Source organism: Chrysemys picta, chromosome 1 (genome assembly GCF_011386835.1).
Source record: "Chrysemys picta bellii isolate R12L10 chromosome 1, ASM1138683v2, whole genome shotgun sequence".
In the NCBI taxonomy this organism is placed as follows: domain Eukaryota; kingdom Metazoa; phylum Chordata; order Testudines; family Emydidae; genus Chrysemys; species Chrysemys picta.
In genome coordinates this window covers 307,733,728-307,748,577 of record NC_088791.1, presented here as the reverse complement: position 1 = coordinate 307,748,577, position 14,850 = coordinate 307,733,728, and the positions used below count along the sequence as shown (strand labels likewise).

At 45.2% G+C, this 14,850-nt stretch overlaps 1 protein-coding gene across 1 annotated transcript; it reads left to right on the top strand.

Moving 5' to 3' along the window:
- The first annotated feature begins 3,622 nt into the window (after window positions 1–3,622).
- ALOX5AP (arachidonate 5-lipoxygenase activating protein) lies at window positions 3,623–14,626 on the top strand. The gene is made up of 5 exons (XM_005286632.5): window positions 3,623–4,148; window positions 8,905–9,004; window positions 10,044–10,114; window positions 11,335–11,416; window positions 13,418–14,626. Exons 1-5 carry the CDS (start codon window positions 4,079–4,081, stop codon window positions 13,578–13,580), a joined length of 486 nt encoding a protein of 161 aa, XP_005286689.1. The 5' UTR covers window positions 3,623–4,078; the 3' UTR covers window positions 13,581–14,626.
- The last annotated feature ends 224 nt before the right edge of the window (window positions 14,627–14,850 follow it).

The window sequence follows — 14,850 nt, the reverse complement described above, 5'->3', positions numbered from 1 at the left end:
GAACTCTTGGCTAAGACAGAGGTCTTTTAGCTCAGCCAATAGAGGCCTATGGCTTTAGATCCAGAGATCCCAGAGTCAGTGCCTGCTGGCAATGATCCATTCAGGGAGATGGTGTTACAGGATCTAGCGCTCCTTCTGTCTGCAGGAAAGAGTTCCCTGCTTAGGTATAACACAGGATGCTCCCATCAACCAGGTCCTGGGAGAGTGGCCCATCTAGGGTGACCAGATGTCCCGATATTTGGTGCTTTTGCTTATATAGGCACCTATTACACCCCACATCCGGTCCTGATTTTTCACATTTGCTATCTGGTCACCCTAGGCCTATCTGTTGGCAGGATCCACTCCTTCTGCACAGCACCAGCTCACTGCAGATAATGGGTCTGATTTCCAAAGGTACCCACACAACCCAGGGATCAGTGGACATTCTGGGTGCTTTACTGTGCAGGACAGTTAATGGGGCTGTTGTCATGGAAAACTAGGATGACAACATCAATCATCCCCATGCTGCACCTCTATAAAGAGGTGCAAAAACACTGTTCACAGAAGTGGTGTGACTGCCTCAGGGCGGGTACTGTACAACTCTTCCCTCTCTACCACAACTCTGGCTGCAAAAACCACAGCAGAGCTGATCATTTGCATACCTGACCATTCTGAGGCTCTCTGTGGTGTTTTGTATGAGGGAGGCTATTGAAGTGCCTGTTCATACTTTGCATTTGAGTAAATGGTCTGGATAAAAACACCTAGCTAGTCTTTGGATCCTAGAATTCTAGTCAGAGTAGAGCAAAAGCATCTATACACTACAAACCTAAGTCGACCTATCTTAGGTTGACTTACAGACACAGCAATAATTACTGTGGTAGTGCATGTCCACCCTACGTTCCTTCGTTGGGAGCTGAGAGCCCAGTCTCAGCTCCTGCCAGGAGCCTGGCTGCCATTGGGCTTCTCACCCCCCCCCCTTTCCCACCCGACACTTGGGGAAGCTGCCCAGGGCTCCTCACCACTGAGATGTGGGGTCCAGCCACCCTGGATTCTTGGCCTCTCCCTGCCCACTCCCCTAGTCATGAAATTGACAAGGCTGCCCAGCTCCTGGCAGGGAACAGGCAGGGGGCCACTCAGGCTTCTCACCCCAGGGGTCCAAATCCACCCTTGCTTCTTGCCTTGGCTCCCAGGTGGGAGCAGGGTCCAGCCACCCAGCTCTCCAGGGGAGCAAGGGCTTTCTTGTCCATCTCACAGCTCCTGCCATGAAATGGACAAGAAAGCCCAGGTAAGGGACTGTCTCTGCATAGACATTGTGTTGCCCTAACTACACCGGCATAAGCTCATGCCTCTGGTAGAGGCGGAGTTATAATGCCAGTGTAGTAGGGCACTTACATCAGTGGGAGGAAGACAGTAGTATAGACACTGACATAGTTAGGTTGACATAAGCGGCCTTATATACTAACTGTTTAGTATAGACCAGCCCTGAGCTATGCTTCCACTGGGAGCTGGTTCACAGCTGTGCCATCACCAGAAAGGCATAGCTAGCCAGTCCCAACATGGCTTTGGCCATTCAGATCTTATGATTCCTATGGTGAGAAGGATCATATAAGAATATATATAGAAAGATAGGACATGATTTATCCCTGGCATAAAGCCATTAAAAGTCATGCCATGCATTAGTGTTAAAACCCTACATGGGTGAACATTTTTAAGAAATCATTTCCCATGAGAATAGGTCTGCTAATTTGAAGATATCAATCATTACAGACAGTGTCTGTCAGATCACGTCAGCCTTTCTAGGCTAACACTTTAGGAGAAGGCGTCAAAGTAATCTGACAGAAGCTAAAAGAAGCTTTTCAGAGGCTGTTCACACAGTAATGGCTGCAGGATCAGGTTCGAACAATAACTGGGTGTTTCTGGGCACAGCCATCATGTTGATGGCATTGATCTACATCTCTCTTTTTACTCACTCTTAAAAGATTGAGTGTCACCCATTACCTGTTACTTCAGTTATGGGATTCTCTTCATGCAAGGAGGCTGCCAGTACAAACCAAAAACACGACTATTGCTTTATACCAGGGTTAGGCAAACTACAGCCCATGGGCCAGATCCGGCCTGTCAGGGCTTTGGATCTGGCCAGCAGGATTGCCATCGCCACCCGTGGCACTGCAGGCCCTGCGCCACTGCTGGAAGCAGCGCCATGTCTCTGCAGCCCATGGGGGGGCACAGAGGGCTCTGTGCACTGCCCTCGCCTCCAGGCACTGCCCCCTGCAGCTCCCATTGGCCGGGAATGGGAAACTGCAGCCAATGGGAGATTTGGGAGAGGTACCCGCAGAGGAGGGCAGGGCAGGCAGGGAGCCTGTCTTAGCCCCGCTGCATGCCACTGCCACCCTGGAGCCGCTCCAGGTAAGCAGTGCTAGGCGGGAGCCTGCACCCTAAACCCCTCCTGCACCCCAACTCCCTGGGACACTCTGCACCCTCTCCTGCAACCCAACCCTCTGCCCTGAGCCCCCTCATACACCCCAACCCCCTGCCCTGAGCCCCTTCCTGCACACCACATCCCCATCTACACCCCACACTCCCTGCCCCAGCCCTACATTCATGGCCCTGCATACAATTTCCCCACCCAGATGTGACCCTCAAACAAAAAAGTTTGCCCTCCCCTGCTTTATACAGTGACACAGAATATCTGACTATTGCATAATTGCTTAAGTGTCTATTAGTCAGATTGTTTCTTCTGACACTTTAGTTGCCAAGAATCTCTTTCTGAGAATACTGTAGTTCCTTTCTTACACCTGTGCTTACCACACCTTCCTCCTTTCTGGTTGGGCATGTGGATGGAAAAAAAATCCACCCTGCTCTAGCTTTATGACTCTGAGGTCTATATGTTATTCCCATTAAGGTCCCTGGAGTGATGAGATACATAACACCAGTGCTGGATTTGTATTCAAGGATGGTGAAGTGATGTAGCGAAGAGAGACTCACCAGCAGAGCACTCCTGCTGGTGATCCTGGGAATTAGCTCAACTTCAGCCCAGAGTGCCTTCTGCAGGCTAGTGGCTCACCTGCCTCAGGCTCCATGTCCCACCCAGACCCCAGTGCCCTTTACCTCAGGGTTCTGCCCCTAGAGTACCCCCACTCTAGGTCTCCCCTCCTATCCCCACCTTGCCTCAGTGGCTACTGTCAGTCATCACCTAGCCCCAGCTCACTGGAGAAGACAGCAGTTTGTAAACCACTCATCACTGGTAAAGGGGGTTTGGACCAGCTGCCTCTGCCTAACTCCAGTACCTTCTTTTAGGCCTTGCATAAGGCCTGCAGCCCAGGGGTTTACCAGGCTGGAGCTCCCCATCTCCTGTGCCATATTCCCCAGCACTGCTCCAGTTCAGGTACCCTTTTCTCCCAGGCAGCCAGGTCTTTCTCTCCACACCTAAAGAGAGACTAACTGAGTGGCTGGCTCACAGCCCTTTTATAGGGCCAGCTGTGGCCTGATTGGGGCATGGCCCCAGCTGTGGCTGCTTCCCCAATCAGCCTAGCCTTTTCTCTCAGGAGCAGGGTAACTGCCCCAGTATGTACAGGTGGATATAAGGGAAAATGAAGTAATGACTGGGTCTGACTGTTCAATAATACACTTCTTCTCCTAATATCTCTTATAGTACTGGGATGCCTGCAGACACTGACATGGCAACCTCAGCTGCTTTCTTGCAGCCTAGAGCTCCATTTGCTTTTGACTGGATTTCCTAGAATTGTCACAGCTAATCAAACAGATGACCTTAGGTATCGTGACTACCCTGCTTTTTGAAAGAGGAGACGTCTCTCTACAGTATTTATCCTCATGGATCACGGACAAATTGCCTTAGGTTGCTATGGGCAATATCTGTAGATAAATTTGATCTACACATGGAGGAAAAGGCAGCCAAAGAGCTTGTGAGATATGGACTGATATATTTCTAAATAAGAGGGGCTGTGGTGTCGTGCTGTGAAGCCATCAGAAAGATTTCATGATGCAAGATAAGATAGATTGTCACTTCCTCTTCTTGTGCTTTCTGGGGCTGCGCTGCTGAAAAGGCTACAGAGTCCACTCTGACAAGCCTGCTGCCAAAATGGACCATGAAGTGCTGGGGAGCATTGTCCTTCTAGCAATAGTCAGCCTTATCAGTGTTCTCCAAAATGGTAAGAAAAGATAACCATTTATTTTAGGGGGAAACAGGAAGCTGAGAAAGAGGGTAGAGAATTCTTAGTATCTATTGTGCATTGAATATGAAATGTAAATTGACCTATTTTTAATACGTTTTTCTCCTGTTGTATACGGCTCTGTGTGTATATATGTGTGTGTGCATATAAGAGGAAGCTTGGTTTCAGAACATCTTTGACCCCCTTTCCTATTTAGCATACAAGTTTTTTGTACTAGTGGCTGGCTATATTAGCGGTGACATGATACTGATCTTTGGTTTACTATAGTAAGGTTATTAAATATATGTCAGTATTAGCAGCCACTATCTGCACCTCTGTAAATAGGTCCAAGAGCAGAGACCTGGTTTTGGATGTGGAAGAGGTTGGGAAGTTGAGCGACTGACGTGAAACGTGGATCAGATCCTCAGCGGGTATAAATGAGTATGATCAAGGGTACTGTACTGAATTATACCAGCAAAGATTCTGGCTTGGTTACTTTTTCAGGTTAACTAGTTATCCTACTTTCCTGAAACTCATTCTCCAGTCTCTCAGTTTGCTAGTTTTAACCCCTTCATGGCTGAGAAAGTTATAAACGTCCTTCATCAGAGGAATTTGATATTTCAGAGCTTATCTTATGCTATCTCTTTAGCGCAGTTTCTTTTAAGGTTCCTTAGGCAAACTAAATGTTTTTCTTCTGCAAACTTTTTACTTGGCACTCATGTCTTATACATATTCGATCCCCTAAAACTTGACCCAGGAGACACAAAGATGGGTGACTTTTTTTAAAAAATGATTTCATTTATGTTGCCCCAAGTTCCAGGAGAATTGTGAGATGGCAACCTGAGACATGGATACCTGACCTCCTCATTATGGGCCTCATCCAAAGCCCTCTGACGTCAGTAGGAAGATGACCCTGGTGCTCAATGGGCTTTGGATCAGGCACCATGTGCAGTTTTAGGAACTGAATTCATGTAGGGGTAGATCATTCTTGGGCTACTTAGTTTGGCAGCGGGGGTGGGTGCAGCACAAGCAGAGCTGCAGCATTCAGAGTGAAAATGCAGCTGAGCAGTGTGACAGAGAGCTCTTATCTCTCACAAAAGCAATGTGTTTGTGGTTTATACCCAAATTCTGCCTTCAGATGAAGGCACTATGCGTTTTCAGGAACAGGTTTTGAGATGATGATCTTGGAGCAGGGACGGTGCCTTACTCTGTTTTGTACAGCATTGGCAAGTAAATAACCATCATTAATAGTGTTGTGCATTCACCTTTCATGGCAGAATTTGGACCCTGGTAATCAAGGCACATCATTAATAGATGTGCCCAGGTATGTTTCCAGTTATTTTACTAGAGGAGTTTGGGGAGACATAGTCCAAAGACCTATATTTCCAATACAATTCCTTTACTTAATCCATCCAGGAAACTCGTATTTTTTTGTTCTACTCCATGCACATTTTATATAGCATTGAAACCTGACCATCAGATTATTGATCCAAACCCTTGGGTATGGCAAGAACTATGCTTGGCACAGGATCCAGGTAAGACAAGTTGGGGGGCGGGAAGGGGAAATGTGGTTTGAAAGCCATCTTTCCCCTCCCCTGCTTCTGGGGGCAGCAAGGTTTAATTTGACTCCTGGTGCAAATTAGAACTGCCTGAGGGGTGCTATGGTCACACCTTGGCACACCCCAGTACAGCTATATGGTGTGGGGATGTGCAGTAGATCTCTACAGGTGAGTCTTCCCCTATATCTTCTTTGCTCCACGAAGCGGCACAAAGGAGACATAGCAAGAACCAAGGTGTGTAACCCGTGTGTGTGTGTGTATATAAAAATAAATGCATAATCATAAAAGTGGTAAAGTGAGCTGAATTTGCATTTCATACCCGGAACCAGCACTACCCCATATTTACCTACGAGGTCACCCAAAGGAAAATGGGATTCCTTGGAACGTGTTCAGATGTTATTAGCACACACTCAGGGCATGCAACACACTGCACTTGACCCTTGTGTGTAACTCACAATGGTCCCGTCTCTGTGTTCTGTTGCGGCTCTCTGCCACCAATCAAGGGCAGACTTGTATACCTTCCTCCTCCCCCAAAGTCTTTTATCTATGGTGTTAGCCCCAGAATGAAAGTGATGATAAATGGAGTAAAAAATAGCTTATAGGAATATGAGATTAAAAAACAAGCAACACACATGGGAGAAGTTAGGTTAATGTTCCAGTTCAGCAAAGTTCTTAGGCATGTTTGGGTGGTTCCATTTGGATGAGAAATCAGTTTCACACAGAAATATACCCAAAGTCCTGTTTCACTGAACAGCAGTAGAAACACCCATCACACAGGCTGTTCCAGAAATCCCAAGCCAGCTACTCCAGCCAGCGCTGTGCCCAGGCAGAGGCAGTCTCTCTGCCTCTGCTTCTTAACAAGGTCATATGGCAACTGTATCTAGCTATCTATAGTGCCACTCATCGCCACAGCATCTGAACACCTTCCATGTAAAATGTATATCAATAATGAAGTCCCGAGTGGACTTCAATGGAGTCTCTCTGGCATTTCTGCCTTTACGGGGTCAGAATTTTAATTGGGGTAGGCTGGGGTGGGACTTTTTGGGGAGGAGCGGGAGAGGGTTTAATGGGTTGTTAAGGGTATTTGTATTGTGAGTTTCACTTGAGGTGGAAAGGCTGTCTCAAAGAGAGAGGTTTTGCAGTATTTCCTAAAGATGGTCAGACTCTGGATTCATCTGATCACCTCTGTTAGTGTTTCATAGATGAATCCCCACAACAGAGAGAGCTTTGTCCCCAGCTCTCCCATGCTTCATCCTGGGCTTTGAGATCTGCACTGTCCCAGAAGGGTGCATCAGTCACAGTGGTTCAAGACTGAAATTAATTCTTTGATGTGTCTGGGGCTTGATCCATTAATTGCTTGGAAAATTGGGACCACAGCCTTAAACTGTCGTTGGAAGCTAACTGGGAACCAGTGGACAAATGTGGGCACAGGCCTGATGTTCTTACAGTGGCCTGAGCCATGCAGGGGGGCATCCACATTTGGCATCAGCTGGAGCCTATATATTGTCTTCATATTCAACTTCATGTACATTGAGTTACAGAAATCCAGCCTGGAGATGACAAATGCACAGATCATTGTGGCCAGGTTCACGAGGAAGTGGTGAAGTTTCCCAGCAACCTGGGAGGTGAAAGAAAGTATTCTTGGCAACTTATGCTACCTGGTCATCCACACTTAGCAAGGAGTTGGCCAGGACCCAGAAGCTTCACACCACTTTCATGAATAGGAGCTGCATGCCTTCAATGGAGACAATGTCTGGGCCAAGTGTTTCATCTTTCCAGCCAGCATCACTTCATTTTGACCTGGGAACCCCCATTAGCACCACACCCTCCCCTTGGCCACATGGACCTAGCTCCCTGCTTTGTGTCCAGCTGCTGTGCACTACTCCAGGATTTCAGATGCACCTACTGTTGGGCACAAAGGGAAGTGCTTTAGCACACCCATTTATTTTCAGAAGTCTGTGATTCCATACAAGACTCCTGATGGCAGGCCAGCAGCACCTTTTTGGCATAACACTACATCTATTTGACATTGCTGAACTACTCTTATGACTCAGGTCAAAGTGTGGTAGTGGATGGCCCTCCCAGGATATAAAAGCGTCAGTGTTTAAAAACCAGTTGGGTCTTTGATCCTCATGGAAAGTAGGCTAGATGTGTCTCTAGTGTCTAGTAGTAAATTTAAATCTGTGTCCATTTATAAATTAGCAAAATTATAAGGGTGGGACAGGTGAGGATGTGCAAAAGAAAAATCTGTTCCACTTTTTTGGAAGGGTTCATGGTAGAGGTCCTTTGAGATCCAACACAAGCCCAAAACAATTCAGGGGTGTGTGTTTGAGATCTCTGGACCATAGATGTACAACACAGATCACCGATACCTAAGAGCCAGATCCTCAGGTTCCTTCTCAGCTTTTCTTCACCCCTTACTCAGAGGAACTCTCACTGATTTTAAGTGGAAGTTTCTCAATTAAGGGCTAAGTAAAAGGTGAGTGTAGCAGCCACCAGACCCCTGTTTCCACCCAAATGAATGGAAATGGGAATCTACCACGCATTGGTCACTGTGATATAGCTAAGCTTTGATCTTCACTCCATCAGTTATGGCCATTTCATCTGCAGGTGCCTGCCCTAGCAAAACCAGCCCAAATCAGCTGTGTTGTTAATCCAGCCTTGAGATGGTGCTGTGACCAGTAATCCCATATGGAAGCCAATGAGATAAAGGGCAAAACACCCTCCATATCACCGGGGAGGGGACGGATTCTCAGAGCTCAGTAAAATCTGACTTCTCTTCCAATGAGAGGTGACAGTTGGGCTTAACACAACATGTCAGGAATGTGAAAGGTAACTCAGGGAAGGGTTTGATGCATGTTCCCCCAGTTTGGATATGGAGCTGTGTGATGTGGAGACAAAATAGCAAATAAACTTTTTCCTTTGTGAGCACTGGGCTCGGAAGTGAGGCCCCCCAGCCCCCAGAAAAATGTGTAGGCACTTCAGAAGGGACTACATGTCACATTTGTGAACTAAAGTGCTTGGTTAAACCTAGATGAGACTGTGTTGGCCCAAATTCTGCTCCTGTTTACACCAGCACACCCTTCTGGTGCCAAGAGGGATACAGGGCTGTCGAGTGAAGAACGCAGCCCGTTATACTGAGCATGCACAACGTGTCAAGTTTAACCCTCAAAACAAACCCTGCCTTTCTTTAACAGCCTTTTTTGCAACCAAAGTGGAGCATGAAAGCAAGAACTATAACGGCAAGACTTTCCAGCGGGCTGGATCTTCGGCCTTTGAGCGTGTCTTCACTGCCAAGTGAGTATGCAAACCACACAGGAGGGGCAGGGAAGAAAGCAAGACCTTCGCTGTTGAGCTTAATCTTTGCCTTCGCTTGTGGCCTGATCCAAAGTCCACTGAAGTCAATGGAAAGGCCTCACTGATGTCGGCTCAGGCCCTTGTACTTTATTATCATTATTATTTATTTTATAATTGTGCCTCGGGGCGCCAAGCAAGATCAGGAATCTATCGTAGTAGGTATTGCACAAGCACATAGTAAGAAAGAGTCCCTGCCACAAAGAGTCTACAGTCTAAACAGGCAAGATAGAGGTACAGAGAGGTGAACTGACCAACAGGAGGTCAGTGGCAGAGTTGCGAATAGAATTCTGGTCTCTCAAGTCCCTGACCAGTGCTCTAGCCACTAGACCCGGCTGCTTTGTTCTTGTGGTCACTTGTGATCGTCTTTGAAAAGGGGAATTTCACTACCACCCAAGAAAGAAAAGAAAATTAAATAATTATTGATTTGTTAAGCACTGGCAATGTGCTCTGTACTTTACAATACATAAATATACTCCCCTGCATGGGTGTGTATCCCAGGCCCTATAAAGGAATATTTCCCTCTACAGCGACATTCCCTTATGAACAAAGTGGCGTAAATAATTCCTTTTTAGTAAGCTATAGGAAAAAAAACACAGGCAGATTTTACAAGAGCCTCGTCTTTGCTGTGATTCCCATCCTCTCTTTTGCCTTATTATTGAGTTTTGATTGTCAATAATTTGATTAATATGGACCGGGGCTACAAGAGTTGCCCAAGCTGATACAGTGCATCAGGCATTTAATATATGAGACATGATTAACCGCGGCAGTTCAGGAGATGGATTTCACACACGCCATCCATTTTGCACTGCTGTCTATTTCTGATGTGGTGGATGGATGCCACCCCTCATTGTCCCGAGGTAACAGGGAGGTAAATCTCCAGATGCTCCATATGTAAGCTGGTAACTGTGTTTTCAAGGCAGAAGGATATTTTTCCTGTTCTCAGTATGTTTTTAACTCCCCCTTTTTAATTCCTTCCTAGCCAAAACTGCAGAGATGCATACCCGACGTTTCTTGTTGTGCTTTGGTGTGCTGGGCTGCTTTGTAGCCAAGGTAACACATACTTCAGCTCTCTCTCTATATATAAACATATATAATTTGTGTGTCTTCTGAGGTTCAGTTTAATATTGTCTCTTAAAAAGGCTCGTGACCTGACCCCTCCTCCCCACGCTTTAGCAAGGGACAGACTGAGGTTACTCTGCCAGATTGCAGAGAGGCAAGGCATGCAGCCTCAAGTTGCTAATGTATTCGCTGTTCACTCTCCTGTGAGTTAGATTACAGACAGGGATGGCTCACGGTTAAACATGCTCAGATTGGTCAGGAATCCGGGGTAACAGTTCCCAGCTGTGGGGTGGACGAGGCAGTGAGGGTTCCTAATGGAAGCGTGGTTATTTTGGGAGACCCCTTTCAGAGCACAGGGCCCAGAGTAGCCAATCCATTCAACCTCCTATAATCCACCACTGGTGACAGATTGGAAGGACACTGCCAGAGGAGATTAGTGCTGTCAGACTGCTGCCGGGAAATGGTGCCCAGCGTGTAGGGGTGTTTGCGAAAGCTGCATTGCTCATTGCTTCTAGACTAGCCTTCATTTCTAACTTTAAGCATGTGAGTAGCAGTCCCATTAAATTCCATGGGAGTATTCATATGCTTAAAGTCAGGCACACACTTGAGTGCCTTGCTGAACCCCAGGGTAAGTCATTGTTTCTGGGTGACAGAAGACTCTTGGCTGGGCTCACGTAGGGGCTTGGCCTGCTGGCCTGGGAAAAACCAGCGTTAAAACACAAAGAAAACCTTTTTTGTGCTGAAAACTGAATTTCGGACCACAGTACGGTGCCTGGCCTGCTGCTGGGGTAGTGCAGTGACCTGCTGCCCTGTACTCAGGGCTTCTGGGGAAACCAGAACATATGCCAGATTGTGCTCTTGGGCGCATGCAGTGCTTCGCTCATTGAAGAGCAGAGCATGGCCCTGCGTGTGGGCCCAGCACTGGTCCTCATGTACTGCTGGAGCACTCCTATTGACTTTAAGGTATAACTGAGGGCAGAATTTGGCCCACAATGTTTTCTGCAAAGGTGGCGGGAAATATCGTGCAATTCTCCACATAATTTATTTTCTTCAATTTCTGGGTCCCACCGCTCGTCCTGCTTCTCAGAATACAGACTTTCCCCAGTTTTCCCATCCAGCATGAACAGCAATATGGACCTCTATGGATAATGAGCCTACATGGGAGACTTGGGTGGTAGCTTATAATATGTGTTGCTTTATCTTCCTTTCAGCTGCTGCTGCCTTTGCTGGATTGATATACTTGTTTGTGAGGCAAAAGTACTTTGTTGGCTATCTGGGAGAGAGGACACAAAGGTAAGAATTCCCTGGAGTGTTTTACAAGTGTTTTGGGTGATTAACATTTTCATGGGTAGGGCATCTTGTCATCCTTCTTGTTCAATGTGTATATGGGTATGTTTTCACTGCAGAATTAACTTGAGTTATCTACACTTGAGTTACTCCTCTCAAGTTAGTTTAGCTCAAGTGATAGCGGCCACATTGTGAAATAACATTAGAGTTGCTGTGTCCACACTGGCACTACATTCACTCATTTATGACACTAAGACTTCTGGGGGCCCATTCCAGGGTTCTTAGCGCTGTAGTAAGATGAGACACTCTATGAATTCTTTCACAGTGTATTGTGGGAGAACTTGTCTGTCCTTTCTGGGCACACAGGGGTAATTGTGGGAAGGCATTGGAGGACTAGCAGCACTCAAGCGGCCTGCATCCACACTGCAGAGTAGTTGTGTTAGCAGCAGATGACTAGTGCTAACTCCAGCTTTACACTCTACCCCCTGGCAGGCCAGCCAACTCAAATTAAAAACATTGCTGCACTCAAATTAAGGGTTTGTGTGTGTGGATGGGAGTAGTTAGAAGCAACACTCGAGCTATCACTTGAGTTAGCGTTGCAGTGAAGACAAGCCCTATTTCTGCCTACCCCAGCTGGTGTGTTTGAATGTCTTACCCAGTGTCTGGTTGAGACTGGGCTTAGATGAGGGCAAAATGGCTGAGGCTCAACCCAGACAAGACCAGGGATAAGCCTATTTTGAATGATTTAAGATGAAACCGAATATGTTTGCCTGCTTCTTAAGCAATGTTTCATGCTAGGAGCACCCTAGAGCTCTGTAGTCAGGCCTGGAGATGAAGGTGATGTTTTGAGCTATGAAACCCTAAATGGACTGGAACCTGCCTAACTGAGAATTCACCTCTTTCTCCCTGTGTTGCACTTGGTAGAGTTACTAGAGCTAATGGGCCCCTGATTTAAAAGGGCAGTTTCAAAACATTTTTCCATGTTGGGTTCTTGCCTCTGGAACACATACCCCTGTCCTTGTGCTAAAATAGCCTGGATTTGCTAACCTTCAGGCCATGTCCGTCTATTCTGGAGCCAGGCTGGATCGGTAGATTATTGCATTTTTGATCAATTGTGTATAAGTGCCTAGAGTTTACAACTAAAGGAATAAATAAAACAAAGTACAGGGTCCACTTTCCCATCACTATCTCCCATTAATTTTACACACCTGCATGACAGAATGATTCCACTGGTAGTTTAAAGAAAGAAGAGGTTTGTTTACTGGATTATCTCACATACTTAAAGTAAAAAAAAAACACAGATGCTCAAGTACATATTGGAGTACAAGAATTACACAGAGCAGCACTTGGGCTTGGCAGAGCCCCAAGATGCTGGAGTGGAGTAAGGGAGCTGATTTTTCTATCATCTTACTATTCTTTTCTTTGTTAATAAAACAAAACTCTGGGAACAGGGGAGTTTGGACTTGACACACGTTGTGGACTGTGTTTGCAGGGCAGGTGGAGGAAAGGCTCCTGCTCACAGTGATAATTCAATGTATGTCTGTGTGATTCTCTCTCTCCATTTGCAAAGTGAAAGAATAGGGGTCCATTCTCCCGTTGATGTCTACACAGCTCCTATTTAGGTTAATGTGAGTAATATCCAGGTGTACAAAATTGACCCCCATAAATTTTACATACCATTAAAATACAAGGTTATTGAATTAGGTTTTAAATATGATCAGACATGATCATATTTAATGGCTAAGACACGTGTCTCTTAAATGGAGCACTCGTTATTATGAAGAAGCATGAATTCAGCACTGGGGGGCCCAACTTGATTTACACCTGTGCATCTCTGCTGCAATTAAAGGGGTTGAAAGGGTGCAAGTCAATGAGGAATTTGGCCCATGGATCTGAGCTTCTGAGGTCTATTTTAAGTGGTTTGAATGACAGTTATAGAGGTTGAGCACTTTTCAAGCAAGGTGACAAATCTCGGTATATTACTTTTCTCTCTCTCTTTCCCTCCAGCACTCCTGGTTACATATTTGGAAAACGCATCATATCATTCCTGTTCCTTATGTCTGTTGCTGGGATCCTCAACTATTATCTTGTCCTCATTTTTGGAAGTGACTTTGAAGTGTATATAAAAACTGTAACCAACACCATCTCCCCACTGCTACTCATTCCTTAATTCTTTGCAACATTAACGGTTCAGTGTGCTTTACAGATCAATATCCAGAAGCAGTTATAATTCAACTGTTTAAGAAATGAACCTACAAACCCTTTTAGACTGCTGTAAATCTAAGGCTCTATGGGCTTTGTGGTTTGATTTAACCCTTTTCCTACAGTAAAATGATTTATTGTGACCAGTCAGTGTGCCCTAGGAAGGGTAATAACTTCCAATTAATTCTTCAGATTAAAAAGGTTTAAAAAAATGAAACAACCAAAAAACCATTTTAGGTTGAACAAAACATTCCATTCTGATTTTAAGCATCTTTTCAATGGTTTAAATATAAAAAATTGAAGGCAATCTCAAAATGAAAAGTCATTTTGAATAGAAAAATCAACCTGTTTCATTTCAAAACGGTTGAAACAAAACTCATCAACTTTTTGGAAGGGTAATAACTTCCAATTAATTCTTCAGATTAAAAAGGTTTAAAAAAATGAAACAACCAAAAAACCATTTTAGGTTGAACAAAACATTCCATTCTGATTTTAAGCATCTTTTCAATGGTTTAAATATAAAAAATTGAAGGCAATCTCAAAATGAAAAGTCATTTTGAATAGAAAAATCAACCTGTTTCATTTCAAAACGGTTGAAACAAAACTCATCAACTTTTTGGAATTTTTGGGTGTTTTTTACACAAAAAATTTGGGGAAATTGACATGAATTCGCAAAATGTTTTGGTGTCACAGAATCTTCATTTTTCAGCCAAAAAATGTTTTGGCCGAATTTCATTCATCTTCAGTTGCCATGAAAACCCAGAGCTCAATCCCGCAATCCTTACACATATACAATGTTCATTGCAGTCAATGGGAACCAAACCCCTGGTCCTGCATGACTGCAGTTTGGACCTGAATCTCATTTACATGAAAGCCTCTGTATATTGCCAGAGCAGGGTAAATTGCCCGAGGAGTGTACAGGGGTGTTAGTGGAACTGAGACTCCATTATCTCTGAGATTATTTTGTTTTTGTTTTTAATAAAGCAATCTAAAAAGATGAAAGTGGTTTGTCATGTCGTCTTCATTTAGTGCTTGATCCATCGATGGCAAAACTCCCAGTGAACTGAAGGGCAGGAGCAGGACTGAGCCCGTATTGCAAACTAATAGCTATGAACACAATCTAAAGAATGCATATTTAACAACTCCTGCCCTATTAGTGGGTTTAATTCCCTGCTTACAACATTAAACATGCCCTTACAAGTCAATATCAAGGGATGGTTTGATTAGATGCCAATGTA